At 40.5% G+C, this 19,825-nt stretch overlaps 1 protein-coding gene, 1 non-coding gene and 1 pseudogene across 3 annotated transcripts in view; 2 read left to right on the top strand and 1 right to left on the bottom strand.

Annotated features, from left to right (window-relative positions):
• Positions 1-19,825, bottom strand: part of ADGRA3 (adhesion G protein-coupled receptor A3) — a 119,011-nt gene that overhangs the window by 63,334 nt on the left and 35,852 nt on the right. For both annotated transcript variants that reach the window (XM_004266197.2, XM_033421595.2), the window contains exons 3-4: positions 9,095-9,166; positions 4,948-5,019 (exon numbers count right to left, since the gene is read on the bottom strand). In XM_004266197.2, the coding sequence (XP_004266245.1) occupies positions 4,948-5,019; positions 9,095-9,166 (144 nt within the window). The remainder of the gene's footprint in view (positions 1-4,947; positions 5,020-9,094; positions 9,167-19,825) is intronic.
• On the top strand, positions 2,679-3,380 carry LOC105747818 (60S ribosomal protein L35a-like; annotated as a pseudogene).
• LOC117200083 (U6atac minor spliceosomal RNA) lies at positions 11,131-11,256 on the top strand. Its single transcript, XR_004481519.1, has one exon. It is a non-coding gene; the product is annotated as a U6atac minor spliceosomal RNA (small nuclear RNA).

Raw genomic sequence — 19,825 nt, 5'->3', positions numbered from 1 at the left:
GGAAATAAAAATACATTCTACAAATATAGGATTTAAGTATAAACAAAATAATTGCAGCTTACAGGGACCATTAGATTCTAATTACTATGTAACTTTATTCTAATTATTAGGTATTATAATTTTTTTTTTCCTTGGAAATCACAGAGGAGGCAATCACATTGGAGACAGACATGCCATCCTCTCAGTAAGTACCAACACAAACCAATTCTTCCTCCAGTGTTGGAACAGACTGCTATTTGTTTGGCTGGACACCTATGAAGTAATTGGCTTCGGCTGGTGGCCATAAAAACCTACACATACTTTAAAACATTAAAACCCCATTCCAACTCTGAGGTGCTTACACCAAAAGAAGCATAAGGAAACTGAGAATGACAACCTTCACAGCAAAGACACCGCTCTTGTGTCCTAATGTAGTTTACTGAATGGGGTGGTAGGTGAATTACCCACCTACTCCCACTCATGTTGTTTCTTACTCTGTCAATTTTTCTTTACTTACTTTTTGCTACACAGATATATTTGTATTCCTGTAAGTTAAGTGTGTATGATGCAGCACCTGTGTATATACAGGAATGTTTACCAGGGCAGATTTGTTAAAGGAGGAGGAAAGGAATCAGATAGTATCTACATTAACAGAGGAATAATTGACTAACTTATGATCTGTTCTATACTTGGAATGTTCTATAGCTATTCACATGAACTAAATCAATATGTATTCTCCTGAAAAGATATTAAGGATACGTCAGTAAAAAATGTTTTAAGTAAAATGTCAAGTAGAGCACATCTTTAAAGCCCTATGTGAAAGCCTGCACATTTCGGGGGGGGGGGGGCGGGGAACGACAGAAAAATCTGAGAATATATACACCAGTTAGTACATGCTGTCTCAGAAGGGTGTGTCTGAAGTGATGAAGGGGAGATTTAACTCTTGTTTCATATCTCTCTATATGGTTTATTACTTAACAGCACCAATAATTTTTAATTGTAAAAAGGAAGTTCTTATAAATATCACTCACCTACTATTTCTGATAGAAAAATATTAAAGGTATAATTTTCTTAGGGGAAAATAGGCTTTAAACTGACCAAAATTCATAAAGAAAAAAAAGGAAATCTTTGCTTTTTTTGATCTCCTGACAATTTCTCTGTCAATTAACTTCCTAAGTGAAGGACAGAGACTTCACTGAAGTCCATTATTGGGTCCCATCTTTGTCTGTCAGTTACTCCTAGGGTTACAATGGGAATCTCTGGGAGGATGGTTTCACTTCCCAGAATTTCTCCATCAATAAAGGCAGAGATCAATACATAGAATTAATCAATTTTACCCACCACACCCAAGTCCACTGAATCCTCTGACATATTTTTAAAAAGCCATTTTTGAATTTTTACACTGAATCGCCAAAGCCAAGATGTTTCGATATGATAAGAAGTATGGGTGAGAATGCAACAGGGTGTCTGCCAAGGTTTCCAGCCCCTTTGGCTAAGAGGCCAAGTCAGTCTGAGATCCCAAGTTCCAGGGTAAGCCAGAAAGTTCAGCTGAAGAGGTAGCTGAGGAAATAGCTAGAACAGTGATCCACTCTAGACTGATTTCTTTTGTACACTTACTCTTTGGGGTGGGAAATAGTAATTAGGGAGCTTCTCTGATTCCTAACCTAAAAAATGTACTACATGCAGTGGATGGACCTAGAGTCTGTCATACAGAGTGAAGTAAGTGAGAAAGAGAAAAACAAATACTGTATGCTAATACATATATATGGAATCTAAAAAAAAAAAAAGGTCATGAAGAACCTAGGGACAAGACGGGAATAGAGATGCAGACATAGAGAATGGACTTGAGGACACGGGGAGGGGGAAGGGTAAGCTGGGACAAAGCGAGACAGTGGCATGGACATATATACACTACCAAATGTAAAATAGATAGCTAGCGGGAAGCAGCCACATAGCACAGGGAGATCAGCTCGGTGCTTTGTGACCACCTAGAGGGGTGAGATAGGGAGGGTGGGAGGGAGGGAGACGCAAGAGGGAAGAGATATGGGGACATATGTATAGGTATAACTGATTCACTTTGTTATAAACCAGAAACTAACACACCATTGTAAAGCAATTATACTCCAATAAAGATGTTAAAGGGCTTCCCTGGTGGCGCAGTGGTTGACAGTCCACCTGCCAATGCAGGGGACACGGGTTCGTGCCCCCGTCCGGGAAGATCCCACATGCCGCGGAGCGGCTGGGCCTGTGAGCCATGGCCGCTGAGCCTGCGCGTCCGGAGCCTGTGCTCCGCAACGGGAGAGGCCACAACAGTGAGAGGCCCGCGTACCGCAAAAAAAAAAAAAAAAAGATGTTAAAAAAAAAATGTACTACATGTCCCTTAACTAATCAGATTCTCTTTTCCACCTGTTAGACTGAGAAAATGCTATTCTCCATGTCTGAAATATAAATTGTTATCAGCCTTCACAACCGGCATACAGCCTGGCTTAGAGAGCAGCCCACACAGAACACCCATTCAAAGTTTCCTGATCCACAGCTCTAGAACTATGTCAACCCAAATTATCACAAGCAACTCCACTGCAATGCATTCTTCAATGTTAAGAAGCTACCTCAATTACCAATTTTTCTTAGAACAGTATTTAAAGGATATGTCAGGTATAGTTCTATATATGCCATACTGTTGCATTTAAAAGAGCCACCATCACCCTTTCTATTTCAGCCTTCTTGGACCCTGTGGAAGCCTGCTGGGAACAGGACTTCTAACAGGACAAATATGTCTGGAAGGCTGTGGTCCAAGGCCATTTTTGCTGGCTATAAGTGGGATCTACGAAACCAGAGGGAGCAAATGGCTCTCCTGAAAACTGAAGGTGTATATGCTCAAGATGAAACAATTCTATCTAGGCAGGAGATGTGCTTATGTGCGCAAAACAAAGAACAACACAGTAACTCCTGGTGGAAAACCTAACAAAACCAGAGTAATCTGGGAAAAGATAACTTATGCTTATGGAAACAGTGGCATCATGGTTCATTCTAAATTCCAAAGCAACCTCCTTGCTAAGGCCATTGGACAGAGAATCCGAGTGACAGTATACCCTTCATGGATTTAAACTTAATGAAAAGTAAATATATAAAACTGTGGACTTGTTTTCTTAAAACAAAGAAAAAAAGAGCCACCATCATCTATTATTGCATGGGCTACAAAATCATCTCAATCAATCTCAAAGTAGGAAACGTGGTAGTGTTACTTCTATGTTTTAATGATTCACCTGGATATATGTCCACTGTGTTCCATGACCTGTAAATTTTCACAAGTATCAGAGAATTGGTAAAAATGTAAGATACAACCCAAGCTCTAAAACTTCCAAAAATGTTTGCTTTTAAGGCAGGAGGCAAATAATAATAATGATAGTAAGCATATAGTAACTTGCCTTAATGTAAGCACTGTCCCACACAGCTCTTTTGCCTAAAGAACATTTGCTGATGGGTCAAAAATCCCTAGACCAAAGCTACATATCCATCTGAAACTAAAGTCAAGAAAATGGTCAAAAAACTTCAGACTCCCTTTTTCATTATTTGATTCATAGCTACCCAAAAGTATAACAAATTTTCTCCATAAACGCCTCAATTTGCCAATTCTTATACATTCCTTAAAATGAAAAATACAAAACTCTCGAGATAATGAAAGCACTGAAATGAAATTGTTTGTAATCCAGCTACAAAAAGGGAAACCGTAATTGACTTAATTAATTTCTCGCTATGAGTAAAGCTGTACACCAAATCAATCTTTTGTTTAAAAACATAAACTTGGCCAACTATCTTTCCTCCAGAATTAAAGGGCACACTGAAAAATACAAATTTGCTGACTAAGAAGCAGGAGTAACTTTATTCTGTTCTGGCAAGTGATTTGGAGACCCTCCCTTACTGTATAGATGAAATGATCGCACTACTTAAGCCGCTATAGCTTTTTCAAAGTTAACTTGAACGAAACAGAAGAAACATTCTAAAAAGCTACAAAGAGAAAGAACCAGGCATAGGTGATCTCAATACTAAAACTTCTACCCCTAAATCCTGCATTTCACCCTGCACCCTATTTCTAGATTGCTCTTCTCTAAATCATGATTTTATGCCATTTTCCCACATCAATGTCTTTCAGTGGCTTCCTAGGGTTGAATGAGTTCTAAGCTTCAGTCTGCTTTTCATATGGTCTTGTATAAAGCTCTATTATAGATAACTGAACTTACTTCTACTTACTCTCAGAGTCTATTTTAAAAATAAAATTAAAATATATTTGATGGCATATACAAAGTTCTGCACTTATATTAGATACAAATTATAAGATACAGGTATAGATAATTCAAATGCTAATTAATCCTTATAATAACTTTGAGGTATTATTAATCTTACTTTATTTATTATTTACTTTACTTACTTACTTTATTAATCTACTTTTTCATCTGAAAAAGAGAAAAGCTAAACAACTCACCTATAATCACAAGGTCAGAGGTGTGATTCAGATGGTCATTTTACTCATAAGTCCAACGGCCTTCACCTTGACAAACTGGCCTCACTCTTATTTCTACCTCCTTTTATCATTTGCTTGACTTCTTTTCCTTTCTAACGATCTGGACCATCAGCTCAAGTTTCATCTCTTCCAAGAAATTTTCCCAAAGTGGCAAAGCTTTGATCATGTCTCTCAATGTGGACATGTTCCCTGGGGTATATACTACATCGTGTGTGTGTGTGTGTGTGCGTGCGTGCTGTGTGCGTGTTTGGGACGGAGGATATAATGCATTGTTATGTTCTGATGACATTATATCTCCATGATTAAATTGCCAGCTCCTTATATCCTACCACTTCTGTAACCTCTACAGTTGTTATTTTAATATTAAACATATAGGTGGTCATAAAAATTTGGGTACTGGTTCAAATGCTTCCTTGTATTATAATACAAAAGAAAGAGGTACTTACAGCCTAACGAGATTGGTGAGTCCTCGGAATATGTCTGCATTCAGACACCCTATTCGATTGTTTGTCAGATCCCTAGAGAGAAAGGGAAAAAGTGTCTTCAATTAGTTCTCTTGGTTAATGAAGGTTTCATACATTCAATATTCAAGAATGGCACCCAGGTATCACACAAGTCCTATCTCTTAAGCATCTATCTATCTCTTAAGCATCTCTGTGCAGCACTATCTCAAGTGCAGCACTGAGAGAAGAAATAATCCTTGCTTTCACTTACTTCTGGCACGTACAGGCTAAACGCTGTTTAATTACAGTGCCCTTGATATTTCAAGCATTTACTCCTGTCAAATGACTCAAGATAAAACCGAAGTAGTAAAAACGAGACTCCATCTTACTGTCTGTGATGATCTACACAGCTAATCATCCTAGGTTAAGTTAGGGAACAGAGCCTGATCTCAGGCAACATCCAACGGACAATGGGTAAAAGGGCAAATTACCAAAATGCTGAAACTTTTATTTCAAGAACATCTGAAACTTAATGCTTTCTAATTTCATTCCTTAAATACTCAGAAGTTTTGACTGTAATGAAAAAAACAACTGAGTTAGCTTTTACTTTACAGATCTGTCATTTATGCTCCAAGTCAAATTACTTTATAACTATATCTAGGTAACGGCCCATTTTTTCCAGTCACTCCTAACTTCTTACATTTCCTATCAAATGTTACTTTCTATCCATTTTTTTCTTCTCCTCAAGCCATGAAACTTTTTTCCTTTTAACTGTGTGATAATTTTAGTAAGTATTTTGTTCTATCTTTCTACACTATTTTTCTTTACACCAAGCACAGTGAATACAATTTTACATTTCAATCAGATTACATTTTAATTGGGAGGTAACTGACAATTTCTTCAAATGAGACAGCATGGCTTGCAACATTTTCCATCAGTGGATTTAGTATGAAAGCCCTAAAACAATTAATCTTAATTTTTCTCGGTTGTTAGATTTGAAATTATTGATCATTCTGAATTTCAATAAAAGAACTAAAACAAACTTTCTAAACCGAATTTTAAAAATATTTTTATCATATTTTCTTCAATGCCCATATTATTCTCTGTAATAGAAAAGCATATATTCTTTGAATTTCACTCTGAGTTACTCTTTAAAGACTTGTACCACCCATTTCTAAATTAAAACTGATTCTAAATTGTATACCTGGTAATGGGGAAAAAAATGTATTAGTCCGAGAGAAATTACAAAGACTTTGCATTTGAATCCGGTACCTACTCATTAACTTTTTCCTCTAGATATTTCAAAAGCTAGTTTAGGTAATCCTGGTTTCCAAAAATTTCATAGCACTGCCTTCCCTTTCTTATGGAAACTTTTGATTAAAAAAAAAAATCTTAAGCAATGAAAGTCTTTATCTGCATTTGCTGTGCTCCAGCTCCTCAGAATATTAACGCTAAGTATTTTTAATCGTGTGGGACTTTTTTAAAATTCCAGCTGATTTTCCTCTATTTCTGGGCTTTACTGTTTAAGAAAATTAGGCATCATCTTGTGAAGTGTTGCTTAAACAAGCATTTCTGTGCTCTATTCATTATCTTGTCTCAATTCTGAGCTTTAAATGGTGTAACTACCACTGATTCTTTGGGAAACAATTTCATTACAGCTATACCTATTTAAAATGGAATTTAGGTATTGGTAATGGGTTTTAATTTGAATTGAGAATCAGCTTGAATTTGTTGATAAAGCAAAGGAGAAACTGAATGGATCTAGGTTTTACCTACTTCTGGTAGTTTATTCTTCAGAAAGCCACTTAATCTTCCTGATCCAAATTATCTATAAAATAAAGGCAAAGGCATGGGACACTTACAAAAATACTTTACATGTGGCTGCCGAGTGAGATGCACAATTGAAATGAATGAATGATTGAAGGCCTCATAAGAAAAACTGCCTATAATCTAGAAGCAACTAGCAGAATATCTTTATATCTCATTGAGTTTACGTATAGGACTCTCTCAGCTTACAAGCTGTATACCATAAGTTCAATTACAAGTTAGCTGTTTGGAATTAAGAATGAATTTTCTATGGGAAGAACATTATAAATGACAATTACCTCCCTAGGCAAGAACACAAGAGACTACTTAATGTGTAATGCAATGAAAAAATGCTAAGGCAACATCTGGGACAATAATAGTAATTAAGTGCTACTGAACAAGAATTTTATTTATTTTGGATAGCAGTACTTGAAAAATTATTTACTGAAGGATAAAGAACTGGATGGAGAACCTAAGATATTCTACAGTATCCTTGAAACATCCTGATGAACCTGCTTTTTATTAACAGTCAAGTTTCATTCAATCTCTACCTTGACATGGAGATATTATCAGTATTGATCTCCCTATTACCAGAAAACAGAACACAGTGGTGTGGATCACAGAAGGAGAGAATGAGTGGACTTGTCTGGCCATATGATGCCACACTCCTCCCTCCTTTTGGAAAAACAAGTTGGAAGGAAAAATATTCTAGAAGTTCTCTAACTTCAGCATCAAAATCACTAGGAGGGACTGTGGAAACAAAGGTGGTTTAGCCTCAGCCCCAGAGTTTGATAAGGTAGGTCTAGCACCTACACTCCTGTTCCCCACATGAGGACTCACATTCCATCCAAACATGATGTCAGTTTGCCCCAGTAAGAAACAAGAAAATGACTCACTGTTACACATCAAGCTCAGTTAGCTGCTGCCCCTCCACTTCCTAATGACTGTTTCTGGAGATGCACGTAGCCTACTGATGGCCGTGTTCTGTGCCCCTGCCTGTGTCAGTATGGCTGAGTCCTAACAGCTTCAAAGACTCTTAGCAGCTGAACTCCAGCTACTGCTCCATCTCTCCGGAAGTATATTCCAATTCCATATTCAGGTTCTTGGTTGGTATATAACGATTCCACTGAACTGCAAACCTTCCAAGCAGTTCCTGAGTTCCCTTTGTATCTCTAGAGCCTGGCTCACTACTGGGCACACAGGATAGAATCAATGAATTTTTTTGTAACTGAATTGATGCTGATCTCTGTCTTCCCACTTCGATTACATTGCTATACCTGGTTGATACATTACTTTTACTGAACTCTAAACCCAGCTTGATCCACTGCAACTCTGACGCCACAAATCTCATCACATCAACTCCACAATGAAAAAGTTCTGCCAGTCCCTACTGTCTAACAAATAGATTCGAAATTCTTCAACGTGGCAGGAAAGCATCAAAAGCCTAGTTCCCCCCTGACCAGCTTATCTCCCAACGTTTTTTCCCCCTTTCTACTTGAAGCTCTGGCCAAAGGACATGTTCTTTCACACCTATGTCCACTCTGCTTAGGATGCTCGTTCTGTTATTCTTCAATATGTATTCACCCCTCAGGGGCAAGGTCAAATCTAACAGCTGGCCGCTCTCAAGGCAGGTCATTCCCCTCTAAGGTGGTCCCCCTCCTTTCCCTGGCAGATTACTATCATTATTATTTAGGATGTATTTGCATTATCTATTTGCCCCCAAGAGTCTGTGTGCTCTTCCAGAGAAGTCAGAGCATAAGTAAGTAGCCCGCACTTAATAAATGCATTTAGAAGGAATAAAGGGTGGTGGGACAGTCCACATGGCTTGAGCACAGGGTGACCTCTCAAATATGAGCATGTTCACACAGCAACCGTGACATGAGCACAGTAAGGGGAGCAGGGGTGTTTAGCTTCAGAAATAATAAAAACTGGTCTTTAGGTTTTGAAATGATAATACATAGAGAAAATATATGGAAAAATGGCAAGATTTTAAATCATTAATAGAAAGGGGCCTCAATTTTTAGGGCATTTACAAGAGACTGTTTAAACGTATTCATAACCTGAAAATCATCTACAGATTATGGCAGCTGGCAAAGCCAACCGTCATGATTTCATTACCGTAAGAGGGATGCAACCATCTATCACCAAACAAATCATATTACTGTAAAAATAAACTGCCTTCTAAGCTACTTACATTAAACACTCTGTTTCTCTATCTAGGACCTGGCTAGATGAACTTCTAAAAATTATTAAAAAGCCACTTTTTTATCGTGTTAAAGTTTAAAGTAGGTTAACAGTTACTTATAACGGTTCAAATTCATAAGTCAGCAATTCAAACACTTACAATCGTTTTAGCGATGACAGTCCCCAAAAGGCACCTGGATCTATACTACTAATAAGATTGTTTCGGAGGTCCCTGTTAAAAATAAAATAAAAGTTATTTATATCTTGACACTGTAAGAAATATTTAGGCACATTGCACCTATCTGCTATACAGAAAACAACAATAACAATAATAATGGGAGGAAACTGAAGCCAAAAAGGTTAGGCCAAAGTCATCCCAGCAGTAGAGCCAGAATTCAAAATCAAGAAATCTGGTTCTGAAGCCATTTGTTTTGGTCAATATAAGAATAAAGGTATATGTCAAAAAGATATGTGCCCTAATATTATTCCAATTCAAAGTTATGACTAAACTACAATCTTACACATTATTTCTACAATCTCTTCCTTAGTATGCTACATTTCAGTTATCAAAATAAATCAGACTATATTTGTCACAAGCATAATTAAATTTTTTAAACCATTTTCAGAAATATACACTCTAAAATTCATGTCATTTGCTTATTCATATTTTTTCCTCCCCAGGCTTCTATGGCTAGGTTCTCTATAAAACAACATGTTCATTCACAAAATACAGCTCAAAGCAATGATCCACCAGCTCCCTATACAATGGCATCTGATAGCAGTCACAACTGACAGCAGTCCCCTGCTTATCCATGGGGGATACATTCCAAGACCCCCAGTGGATGCCTCAAACTGAAAATAGTACCAAACCCTACATATACTATGTTTTTTTCCCTATACATACCTATGGTAAAGTTTAATTTATAAATTAGGCACAGTAAGAGATCAACAATTAAATAGAACAATTATAACAATATATTGTAATAAAAGTTATACAAAATTGGTCTCTCTCTCAAAGTATCTTATTATATAAATGTATTGTCTTTTCCATCTTAACTAAGGGTTTAACACACACTGTGGCCATAACTTTTGCCAAGTGAGGTATGACGACAAAACTAGTACAAATTTTCTTCCTTTTTCAAAATTTCACGGAGAGAAGATTCATTCTTACCATGAATCTAATCAACCTCAGCATACAATTTTTTTCCTCTCCTTATTCAAGTCAAGAACTTTCACCTTCCACCTAAGGTGCTTCACTTAAAGGAAGCACCTTACAGCTTCCCTTTAGCACATCCAAACTGTCAGCATCAGTATTCTCATGCTTTGGGGACGCTATTAAGTAAACCAAGGGTGACTTGAACACAAGCACTGTGAAACCTCAACAGTGGATCTGATACCCGGGACAGCTACTAAGTGACTCATGGGCAGGATATGCTGGACAAAGGGTTGATTCACATCCTGGGTGGGATGGCGCAAGATTTCATCGCGCTACTCGGAAGAGTGTGTCATTTAAAACGTAGGCATTGTTTATTTCTGGAATTTTCTGTTTAATATTCTCTGACTGTGGTTAACCATAGGTAAATGAAACCGCGGACAGCAGAGCCTCGGATGGGGTGGGGTGTCTTTTGTATCTCCATTCTTCTCCAGTGCTCGGCTCTTCCATGCCAGCACACTACCACTGGGGGCACCAGTGAGCGTCACAGCCAGATCTCTCCTCCAGGGTGGATGTGGACCACCTGCTAAGGCACTGCTGTCCTCTGGGTGCCTGGGCTCTGCTGAGACGCCCCAGTTGCCCCACACAAGTGTCCAGCTAACCTCTGTAGAGAGCTGACCACCACCCACAGGAGTGCTGAGAAGCAGAACAGTAGCCCACTTCCCACATGCCTGCCAGTGGCTGGCCCACAGTTCAGCTCTGCTAGACACCCAAGGTAGGCCCATTCATCAGGACTCACTCATAACCTTGCCCAGTGGAGGCTTGAGTGGCCTCTGGTCATCTCTCAGAATGCCTCAGGTCAGACTGTGAACAGAAACTCCAATTTCTCTTCTTCTGGGAGTCTTTCCGGAACAATGGCAACACTGCCTCCTCCGTGTGTGAGCTTCTGACGCCAATCCCCGTAATTATCCATCATTGTCTTCATAATTGTTCAGCTTAGGGATACACATGGAGTTGGTGAAACAATACAGAAATGCAGAGCAGTGTTGTGGGAAAGGAGAGAAGGTTAGCACTCCCCTTGACAAGGATGGAAGAGGCCTTCAGGCCTGACAACATGCATACGGTTAAGGCATTGCCACCTACTTCGTGGCATCTAACCACTGTTTTTGTCATACAGAGTGAAGTAAGTCAGAAAGAGAAGAACAAATACCATATGCTAACACATATATACGGAATCTTAAGAAAAAAAAAAAAGGTTCTGAAGAACCTAGGGGCAAGACAGGAATAAAGACACAGATGTAGAGAATGGACTTGAGGACACGGGGAGGGGGAAGGGTAAGCTGGGACAAAGTGAGAGAATGGCATGGACATATATACACTACCAAATGTAAAATAGCTAGTGGGAAGCAGCCACATAGCACAGGGAGATCAGCTAGGTGCTTTGTGACCACCTAGAGGGGTGCGATATGGAGGGTGGGAGGGAGACGCAAGAGGGAGGAGCTATGGGGACATATGTATATGTATAACTGATTCACTTTGTTACAAAGCAGAAACTAACACACCAGGGTAAAGCAATTATACCCCAATAAAGATGTTAAAAAGAAATGCAGAGCAAAGCGCAATGCAAACCCAGGGTGGCAGGTACATCCCCGGGTTCTTTAGTCCCTCACTTAAGTTGAGAATTAAAAGGCCTTTCTGAAAGTAGTTCCTGGACCACCGGTGCCGCCTGTTATCACAACACTGAGGTGATGTGTCTCAGGATCTTTTATAATTATTGCCCCATCATGGCCATTCTAGCCTGTGAGAAGCAGCCTAAATTCTCAACAGAAAATCCTCAGTTTGCTTTCTCAAGCATCCAAGTTGTCTACTTGTGCTTAAGAAAAGGACACTGAGGAAGGCTGACTGCAGTGAGCACAGATCCACATGTTTCCTCCCAGTAATGAGGGAGGCACATTCAATTTTACTGACACCAGCTAATGAAAACTAACCATTGTATGGCCTGCTTCATAACTTGCTGTTTTTTTTCTAATGGCTCATTCTAACTACATCTAACTAATACAGACAAGCTACAGAGTTAGGGCTGGTTTCTGGACAGGTTTCCTGGCAATTTCACAAAAGCATCCTGAGGAAACTGGCCCTCTGGCCCTCACAGTGCTGGTAAGTCACTGCTGTAAACCCAGCACTCTCGATGAGCCATCAACCGCGGCTTCCAGCACTACCCATGCTGTTTCATACAGGGTGACAGAGGCTGACCAGAAATTCTCGAGAACTCTCCTCTGGAAGCACAACCACAACCGGTGACTCCTGTGCACGTAAACGTCATGCCCACCAGCAAACCCCGTCTCACTCCCACCCTAACACATCATTCTTCCCTAGCTGGACGCAGAATTGCAATCGCACTCCCGATCCTCCAAATCAGAGCCAGGTTCTTCTAAATAAAACTGAACCCTCGGGTACCTTGAAATTCTTTAAATAAAGGAAATGACTATTAAACATAGTATAAAATCTATGCTCTGGTTATCATTACTAAATTAGTATTTCATTGACCCAAACTCAGATTTTATGTTCCACAAAGATGGGGCCTTTGGGAGGTGAACAGGTCATGAGAGCAGAGACTTCATGAATGAGGTTAACGCCTTCGTAAAAGAGACCCAGAGAGCTCCCGCATCCCCTTCCGCCAGGTGAGTGAGGCTGCAGCAAAAAGACAGCCAACTAGGAAGTGGGCCCTCACCAGACGCCGAATCTGCTGGTGCCCTGATCTTGGACTTCCCAGCCTCCAGCACTGTGAGAAATAAAGTTTTGTTGTTGATAAGCCACCCAGCTTATGGTATCTTATTACAGCAGCCAGAATGAGCTTAGACAGATGATAAGTGGATGAAAAAGTAAACCATGGCTGAGAAACAGAATTACATTACCTGACCTTAATGATAAAAATCTTTTTAGTAAGTAAGAGTTAGCCACAGAATTATTAGGATATTCATAGTCAGACAATGTAGAGACCGCTGCATCTCATTCATAACCACTTACATTTCTCAATAAAGGTAGAGGGTCATGATGCAATTGACCTTCAAATAATTCAGAAAACGTGTACATGTAGGCATGTTCCAATATAAAGGGAAAAACTAATGGCATGTTGTTACTAATTACTGGGTAAGTAAATTTTTGACATGGGAGATTACGATAGGAGATTATTCTTTCAATTTTTCTGTATGTTGAAAATTTTAATTAAAAAGTTGGGAACAAAAATATTTTTAAGTCCCAGGAATTACAACTAATCATCAGGTCCAACTTATTAGTTCCCATCTCCCCTCCCCAACCAACCCCAATCCTATACACCTCAAAGAGATAAGATGATTTTAGGAGAAAATTCAATCAATATGTTTTTGACCTATATTACACAAGCAAAAAAGTGCTGCAAAAAGAAATATATAATGTCAGTTCCATTTTTTCAAAACATATGTTTCCCTTTTCAGATTTTAAACAGTATCTACAACAGGAAGTGATTTAGATAAAGCAGTACATAAATTTGTGGTCAGTGATGTACTGCATGTGTTTCTACAAAATATCTCTCATGAATAACAGAGGACTATAATATGATTTAAACATAAACTTTTTCTTCAATAATAAAGAATCCTAGACATATTATATAATATTTAATAACAGCCATATTAATCAGGTATTGCCAAAAGATATTTATAGTCAGGTTCTTTAACATCTCCCACTACCCTTCACCAACCCACAGCTTCCCTAGTGAACACGAGTCTAACTTTAGGATCTACGGCTAAATCTGAATATGCTGCATCATTAAAATATAAATGAAAAGGCGCACAAGAATTGCTTAAACAAAATTAAAGGAATATCTTAACTGTTGTTAAAAGAGCTAAGTCCTTTAGGAAAGAATGCAAGGTGTATCAGATAAGATGCTTTTTAGCTGCAAGTATCAGAAAACTTTACTTCAAAAGGCTTTAACAATAAAACAATAAGTCTCACGGGGCAGCTCATGGCGCAGCGGTTGAGGGTCTGCCTGCCGATGCAGGGGACACAGGTTCGTGCCCCGGTCCAGGAAGATCCCACATGCCGCGGGGGCCCATGAGCCATGGCCGCTGAGCCTGCGCGTCCGGAGCCTGTGCTCCGCAACAGGAGAGGCCACAACAGTGAGAGGCCCGCGTACCGCCAAAAAAATAATAAAATAAAATAATTCTCAGGCATTACAAGAAATCAACAAGTAAAGCAGCTTAAATGGGTGGTTCCATCCATCTCTCAGATCCACCCTTCTCAGAATGTCAAGTTTGCCTCCAGGCTGACCCTTAATCAGGGTGTGACATCCAGGTCCAGAAATCACCTCCAAGCACAGAGTCATGAAAAAGAATGGACACTCTCCTTGTATCTTCTTAGGAGCCAAGAAATCTTCCTCCAAGCCTCACAGTTAACTACTCTTCATCTCTTATTGGCAATGCCTCTATCAACCCCTACAGAAAGAGATGCTGTGGTGACCTAGAGCCATCATTTGGTGTGGAATGAAGGTTGGAAAGTCAAACACATTGGCCACTAAGCAATTCTAGAGTCAGGAATTAAGAGTATATAGGGGAGGTGTGTCACTAAATACTGGCAAATATATAACACAACCCAAGAATGACAATAAAAAATGAAGAGGGAGGTGGGAGAGAGGAAGGATAAATGGGTGGATGGATGAATTGATGGACAAGGTTAGAGACTGTAAACCACGTTTGGTTCCCTTGAGCAATGCCTGAGACACAGTAAGTCTCAAAGGCTCTTTGTTCAATAAAGGATCCTCACCTTATTTATCTGATCAGCAACAGCTGAGGCTTGACCCACACCCACCTCTCACTCCTCACACACTATACTTTCTCTGAGGCAATCTCATCACTACCTTGTCTCTAGACTCAAATTTGTTATCTCTAGCCCCAACTTACCACTCCTGTGAGTTCCCTATCACATACACAGCTATCTAACTCAACATCTACATCTGGACATCTCACAGCCACCTCAAAAATCAGCATAGCCCAAGTTCAATGCCGTATCAGAAACCCTAATCTGTGCTTTATCGAGCCCCCCAAGTGATTCTGATGCACATCAAGTTGGATAACCACCAATCCAGGCTAGGGCACTGGTCTCTAAACAGAGATTATGGGCTTTAAATTATCTTAGATTTAACACAGCTCCCTACTTCCCCCTTATCCTCACCCCTCATTCCAGCAGTCAGAGCATCTTCTGCTCACCGTGGCTCAGAGTAAAAGCCAAGGACCTTACAATGACCTACAGGGCCCTCTACAATCTACCCCTCACCCCTCATACCTCTCTGGCCTCACTCGGCTCTCCTTGCTGTTCCTCAAACAAAAGCAGCATGCTTCACAGCACAGCCTTTGCACCTACTATCCCTCTGCCTGTAACGTTCTTTCCCCAGGTGACTCAAGGCTCAATCATTTGTGCTAAGCCCCTGCACTATCACCATGCAAAACTCGCATACACACACAGTGCTGACACACCCAAACTCCACTCCATGTTTTCTTTACTCATAGTACAGTCATCTCTCAGTTCCAGAACCCCCACAAATACCAAAACACAGATGCTCAAGTCCTTTGTATAAAACGGCATAGTACTGCGGGTCCTCCATACCCATGGAAGGTGGAACCCTGGGCGGGGGGGGCAACTGTACTTATGCTATAAAGCTGCTTGCTATGTTTAATATTCTGTTTCTCCCCACTGCAGCAGAAGCTCCATGAAGACAGGACCTTTGCTGTGTTCACTAATGAACTGCAAGCCTAGGACAGCGTGGGCTATTAATAAATATCTGTTGAGGGCTTCCCTGGTGGCGCAGTGGTTGAGAGTCTGCCTGCTGATGCAGGGGACACGGGTTCGTGCCCCGGTCCGGGAAGATCCCACATGCCGCGGAGCGGCTGGGCCCGTGAGCCATGGCCGCTAAGCCTGCGCGTCCGAAGCCTGTGCTCCGCAATGGGAGAGGCCACAACAGTGAGAGGCCCGCGTACCACAAAAGAAAAATAATAATAAAAATAAATAAATAAATATCTGTTGAACAATTTTAAATTAGCTACTCAGAAAAGACTTAATAATGGTTGTGGCAATATTTGTACCAAGCATTGATATTAGGCCAGTTACCTTTTTACTTAACATGATATGATAAATCTACATCAGTTATCCACTGAACGCACTTTTAAAAAAATGCAAATTAATCCTTAAAAAAGGCAGACCATAACCTAGTTTCTGAGATGTCATAAAGATTTAGGTATTATGTCCTAAAAATAAAAACCTCAAACCCTAAATTAAAGAAAAACTCAATCCAAATATTCCTACTTAAAAAGAAAAAGAAAAGCACACACACTCTGCTACTTTCTTATAAGGGACAAAAACAAATATTGGGTTGGCCAAAAGGTTCGTTCCGTTTTTTCCGTAAGATGGCTCCAGTAGCGCTTAGTTGTCTTTAACTTCATTCGAAACAATTTGTTAGATTGTATTGTGACAGCTGTCATATCAGCATGCGTTTAAAAAAAAAAAACACTTATTGGGCTTCCCTGGTGGCGCAGCGGTTGAGAGTCCCCCTGCCGATGCAGGGGACGCGGGTTCGCGCCCCGGTCTGGGAAGATCCCACATGCCGCGGAGCGGCTGGGCCCGTGAGCCATGGCCGCTGAGCCTGCGCGTCCGGAGCCTGTGCTCCGCAACGGGAGAGGCCACAACAGTAAGAGGCCCGCGTACCGCAAAAAAAAAAAAAAAAAAAAAATCAAAATTCGTGAATTTTTGTGTAGCCATTTTAATATTGAAGATGGAAGAGAAAAAGCAACATTTTCGGCACACTGTTTTATTATTTCAAGAAAGGTAAAAACGCAACTGAAACACAAAAAAAGATTTGTGCAGTGTATGGAGATGGTGCTGTGACTGATCAAACATGTCCAAAGTGGTTTGCAAAGTTTCGTGCTGTAGATTTCTCTCTGGACGATGCTCCATGGTCAGGTAGACCAGTTGAAGTTGACAGCGATCAAACTGAGACATTAATTGAGAACAATCAACGTTATACCATGCAGGAGATAGCTGACATACTCAAAATACCCAAATCATGTGTTGAAAATCATTTGCACCAGCCTGGTTATGTTAATCGATTTGATGTTTGGGTTCCACATAAGTTAAGCGAAAAAGGCCTTCTTGAGCATATTTCCACATGCGATTCTCTACTTAAATGTAATGAAAACGTTCCATTTTTAAAACCAATGGTGACGGGCGATGAAAAGTGGATACTGTACAATAATGTGGAACGGAAGAGGTCGTGGGGCAAGCGAAATGAACCACCACCAACCACACCAAAGGCCGGTCTTCATACAAAGAAGGTGATGTTGTGTATATGGTGGGATTGGAAGGGAGTCCTGTACGATGAGCTCCTTCCAGAAAACCAAACAATTAATTCCAACAAGTACTGCTCCCAATTAGGCCAACTGAAAGTAGCACTCGACGAAAAGCGTCTGGAATTAGTCAACAGAAAACGCATAATCTTCCATGAGGATAACACAAGACCGCATGTTTCTTTGATGACCAGGCAAAAACTGTTACAGCTTGGCTGGGAAGTTCTGATCCATCCGCCATATTCACCAGACATTGCATCTTTGGATTTCCATCTATTTTGCTCTTTACAAAATTCTCTTAATGGAAAAAATTCCAATTCCCTGGAAGACTGTAAAAGGGACCTTGAACAGTTCTTTGCTCAAAAAGATAAAAAGTTTAGGGAAGATAGAATTATGAAGTTGCCTGAAAAATGGCAGAAAGTAGTGGAACAAAACAGTGAATACACTGTTCAATAAAGTTCTTGGTGAAAATGAAAAATGTGTCTTTTAGTTTCACTTTAAAACCGAAGGAACTTTTTGGCCAACCCAATACGAATGATGGAAAACAAGCACGCTCCCAAATGAAAACCAAACATTTAGAAGAACAAAGTGGTAAGCCTAAAGAAAAAGGATCCATTCTAGACGGAGTCTGTAGGAGTGTGTCCACCTGCACCTGTTTTACTTTGTGGAACACTTAATACATCCAAAAAAAAGAAAACAAACAGAAAATTAATCCTCTTAAGAAGTCCATTCTTCATCCCAAAAGAACTGCCAGGAGAGCTTGCCTTGCAGGTTTACTCGATCTCTGGGGCTTATCTGCTAGCTAGCTCAACCCAGCCAGCCCTGTTATTCTACCCTACGTGCCCTACCCCACACTACTAAGCCTATCCCTTATTCTGCATGGCTTGGCTACAGTCATTTTAAGGCCAGAGCTTTAAAGTTTGGGCCCTAGTCTGAATAATTTCTTGACCTATCACTTGCTTTTTATACCACATCCTTTTCTGCCATATTTTTAAGTTGTTTGATTTGTTTGTTCTCATTTTCAGGGGTCTGTAACTAGCCAAAGCAGCTGCAAACATTTGGCTGCCTATGTCTCTCAGGCAGAATTCTCCCAGGCAGCGTGTCCGTGCAAGTGGCTTTATTCGGGAAGGGACCTCAGCACACACTAACAGGAAAGTGGGGAAGTGAGCCCAGAAAGAGAAGAGAACCAATAAAGGGGGCATTGTTGAGGCGATCTCTGCTGTGCTCAACTGATACTCAGGCCCCTGGGCACCTGTGGAAGGCAGCCTAGAACACACTCAGGGTCATTCCTCTTGGAGTGGTTACCCACCATCTGCTTTCAGTCACTGTTTGAGGGTTGCTGAGGCAGGGGTGGGAGAGTGGGGCAGCTTTCATTCCAGGAATGGAGCAAAGAAAGCTCTCAGGTTTTGCATTTGGAAGACTTAGGGAGAGACACTGAAGGGCGAGGGTTGAAGGAATAAAGTCCGCTACAGTGTTTTCAGGTGATTTTGAAAATTTTGAAAATGATGTCATTATACAAACATCAAGTCATTTATTTGGCTAGCTATGTCTTAAGTTGGATTCCCCCAAAGCAGCTCAGGACACTTCTAAAGCACTTCCTGGCAAAACAGCAGGCTGCTGTAGAAAGAACTCTCTCTCTCTCTCTGCTAACAAACCCCAGTGGCTATTCTGCTGCTCCCCTGGGAAACTCTAACAGAGGGTCCTAGCCCATATGCCTCAACGGCCACACGACCAGTTCTCCTGCTCTACATCATGCTGGATCCTGCGAAATTGGGATTTTGCTTCCCCAGGAAAGAAGCCTCAGATGCCCCTTGCCCTTGGATCCAGAACCTTATATTGGTTTCGTGTGATCTTTTTCCCTCTCTCCCCTCATCCCAGGTAGGGACGGGGAGGCGAGCAAAGACAGAGCCCTTTCCTGGGGACCCACCAACATGTAAGCTCTTTCTATACTCCCTCTAACTCTCCAGTTAGCCCAGGGAAGGTGTACTGAGGTGAAGAGGAATTTTCTTTCTTTCCTCCTTTTTTTTTTAAATCTGTTTCAAACCTCTTTTTTACATTTAGGGTAGGACTTCAGGAACTCACTGGTCAAAAACTGAGTACTTTTTTCTGTTTTGTCATCCCTTCTCCTGAGGTAGAGTAATTAGGAAACAGGCAGGGAAAATGCACATCTGTTAATCTATCAAAATGCTACATCATTGTCACAGGCTGAACTGTGTCCCCCCAACTGTCTTATATTTAAGTCATAACCTCCAGTATCTCAAAATGTGACTGTCTCTGGAGACAGGGTCTTTAAAGAGGTAATTAAGTTAAAATGAGGTCACACAGGTGGGCCTTAATCCAATAGGACTGGTGTCCTTACAAGAAGGGG

This window comes from Orcinus orca, chromosome 4 (genome assembly GCF_937001465.1).
Source record: "Orcinus orca chromosome 4, mOrcOrc1.1, whole genome shotgun sequence".
NCBI classification, from domain to species: Eukaryota; Metazoa; Chordata; class Mammalia; order Artiodactyla; family Delphinidae; genus Orcinus; species Orcinus orca.
This window is presented reverse-complemented; position numbering and strand designations above follow the sequence as displayed.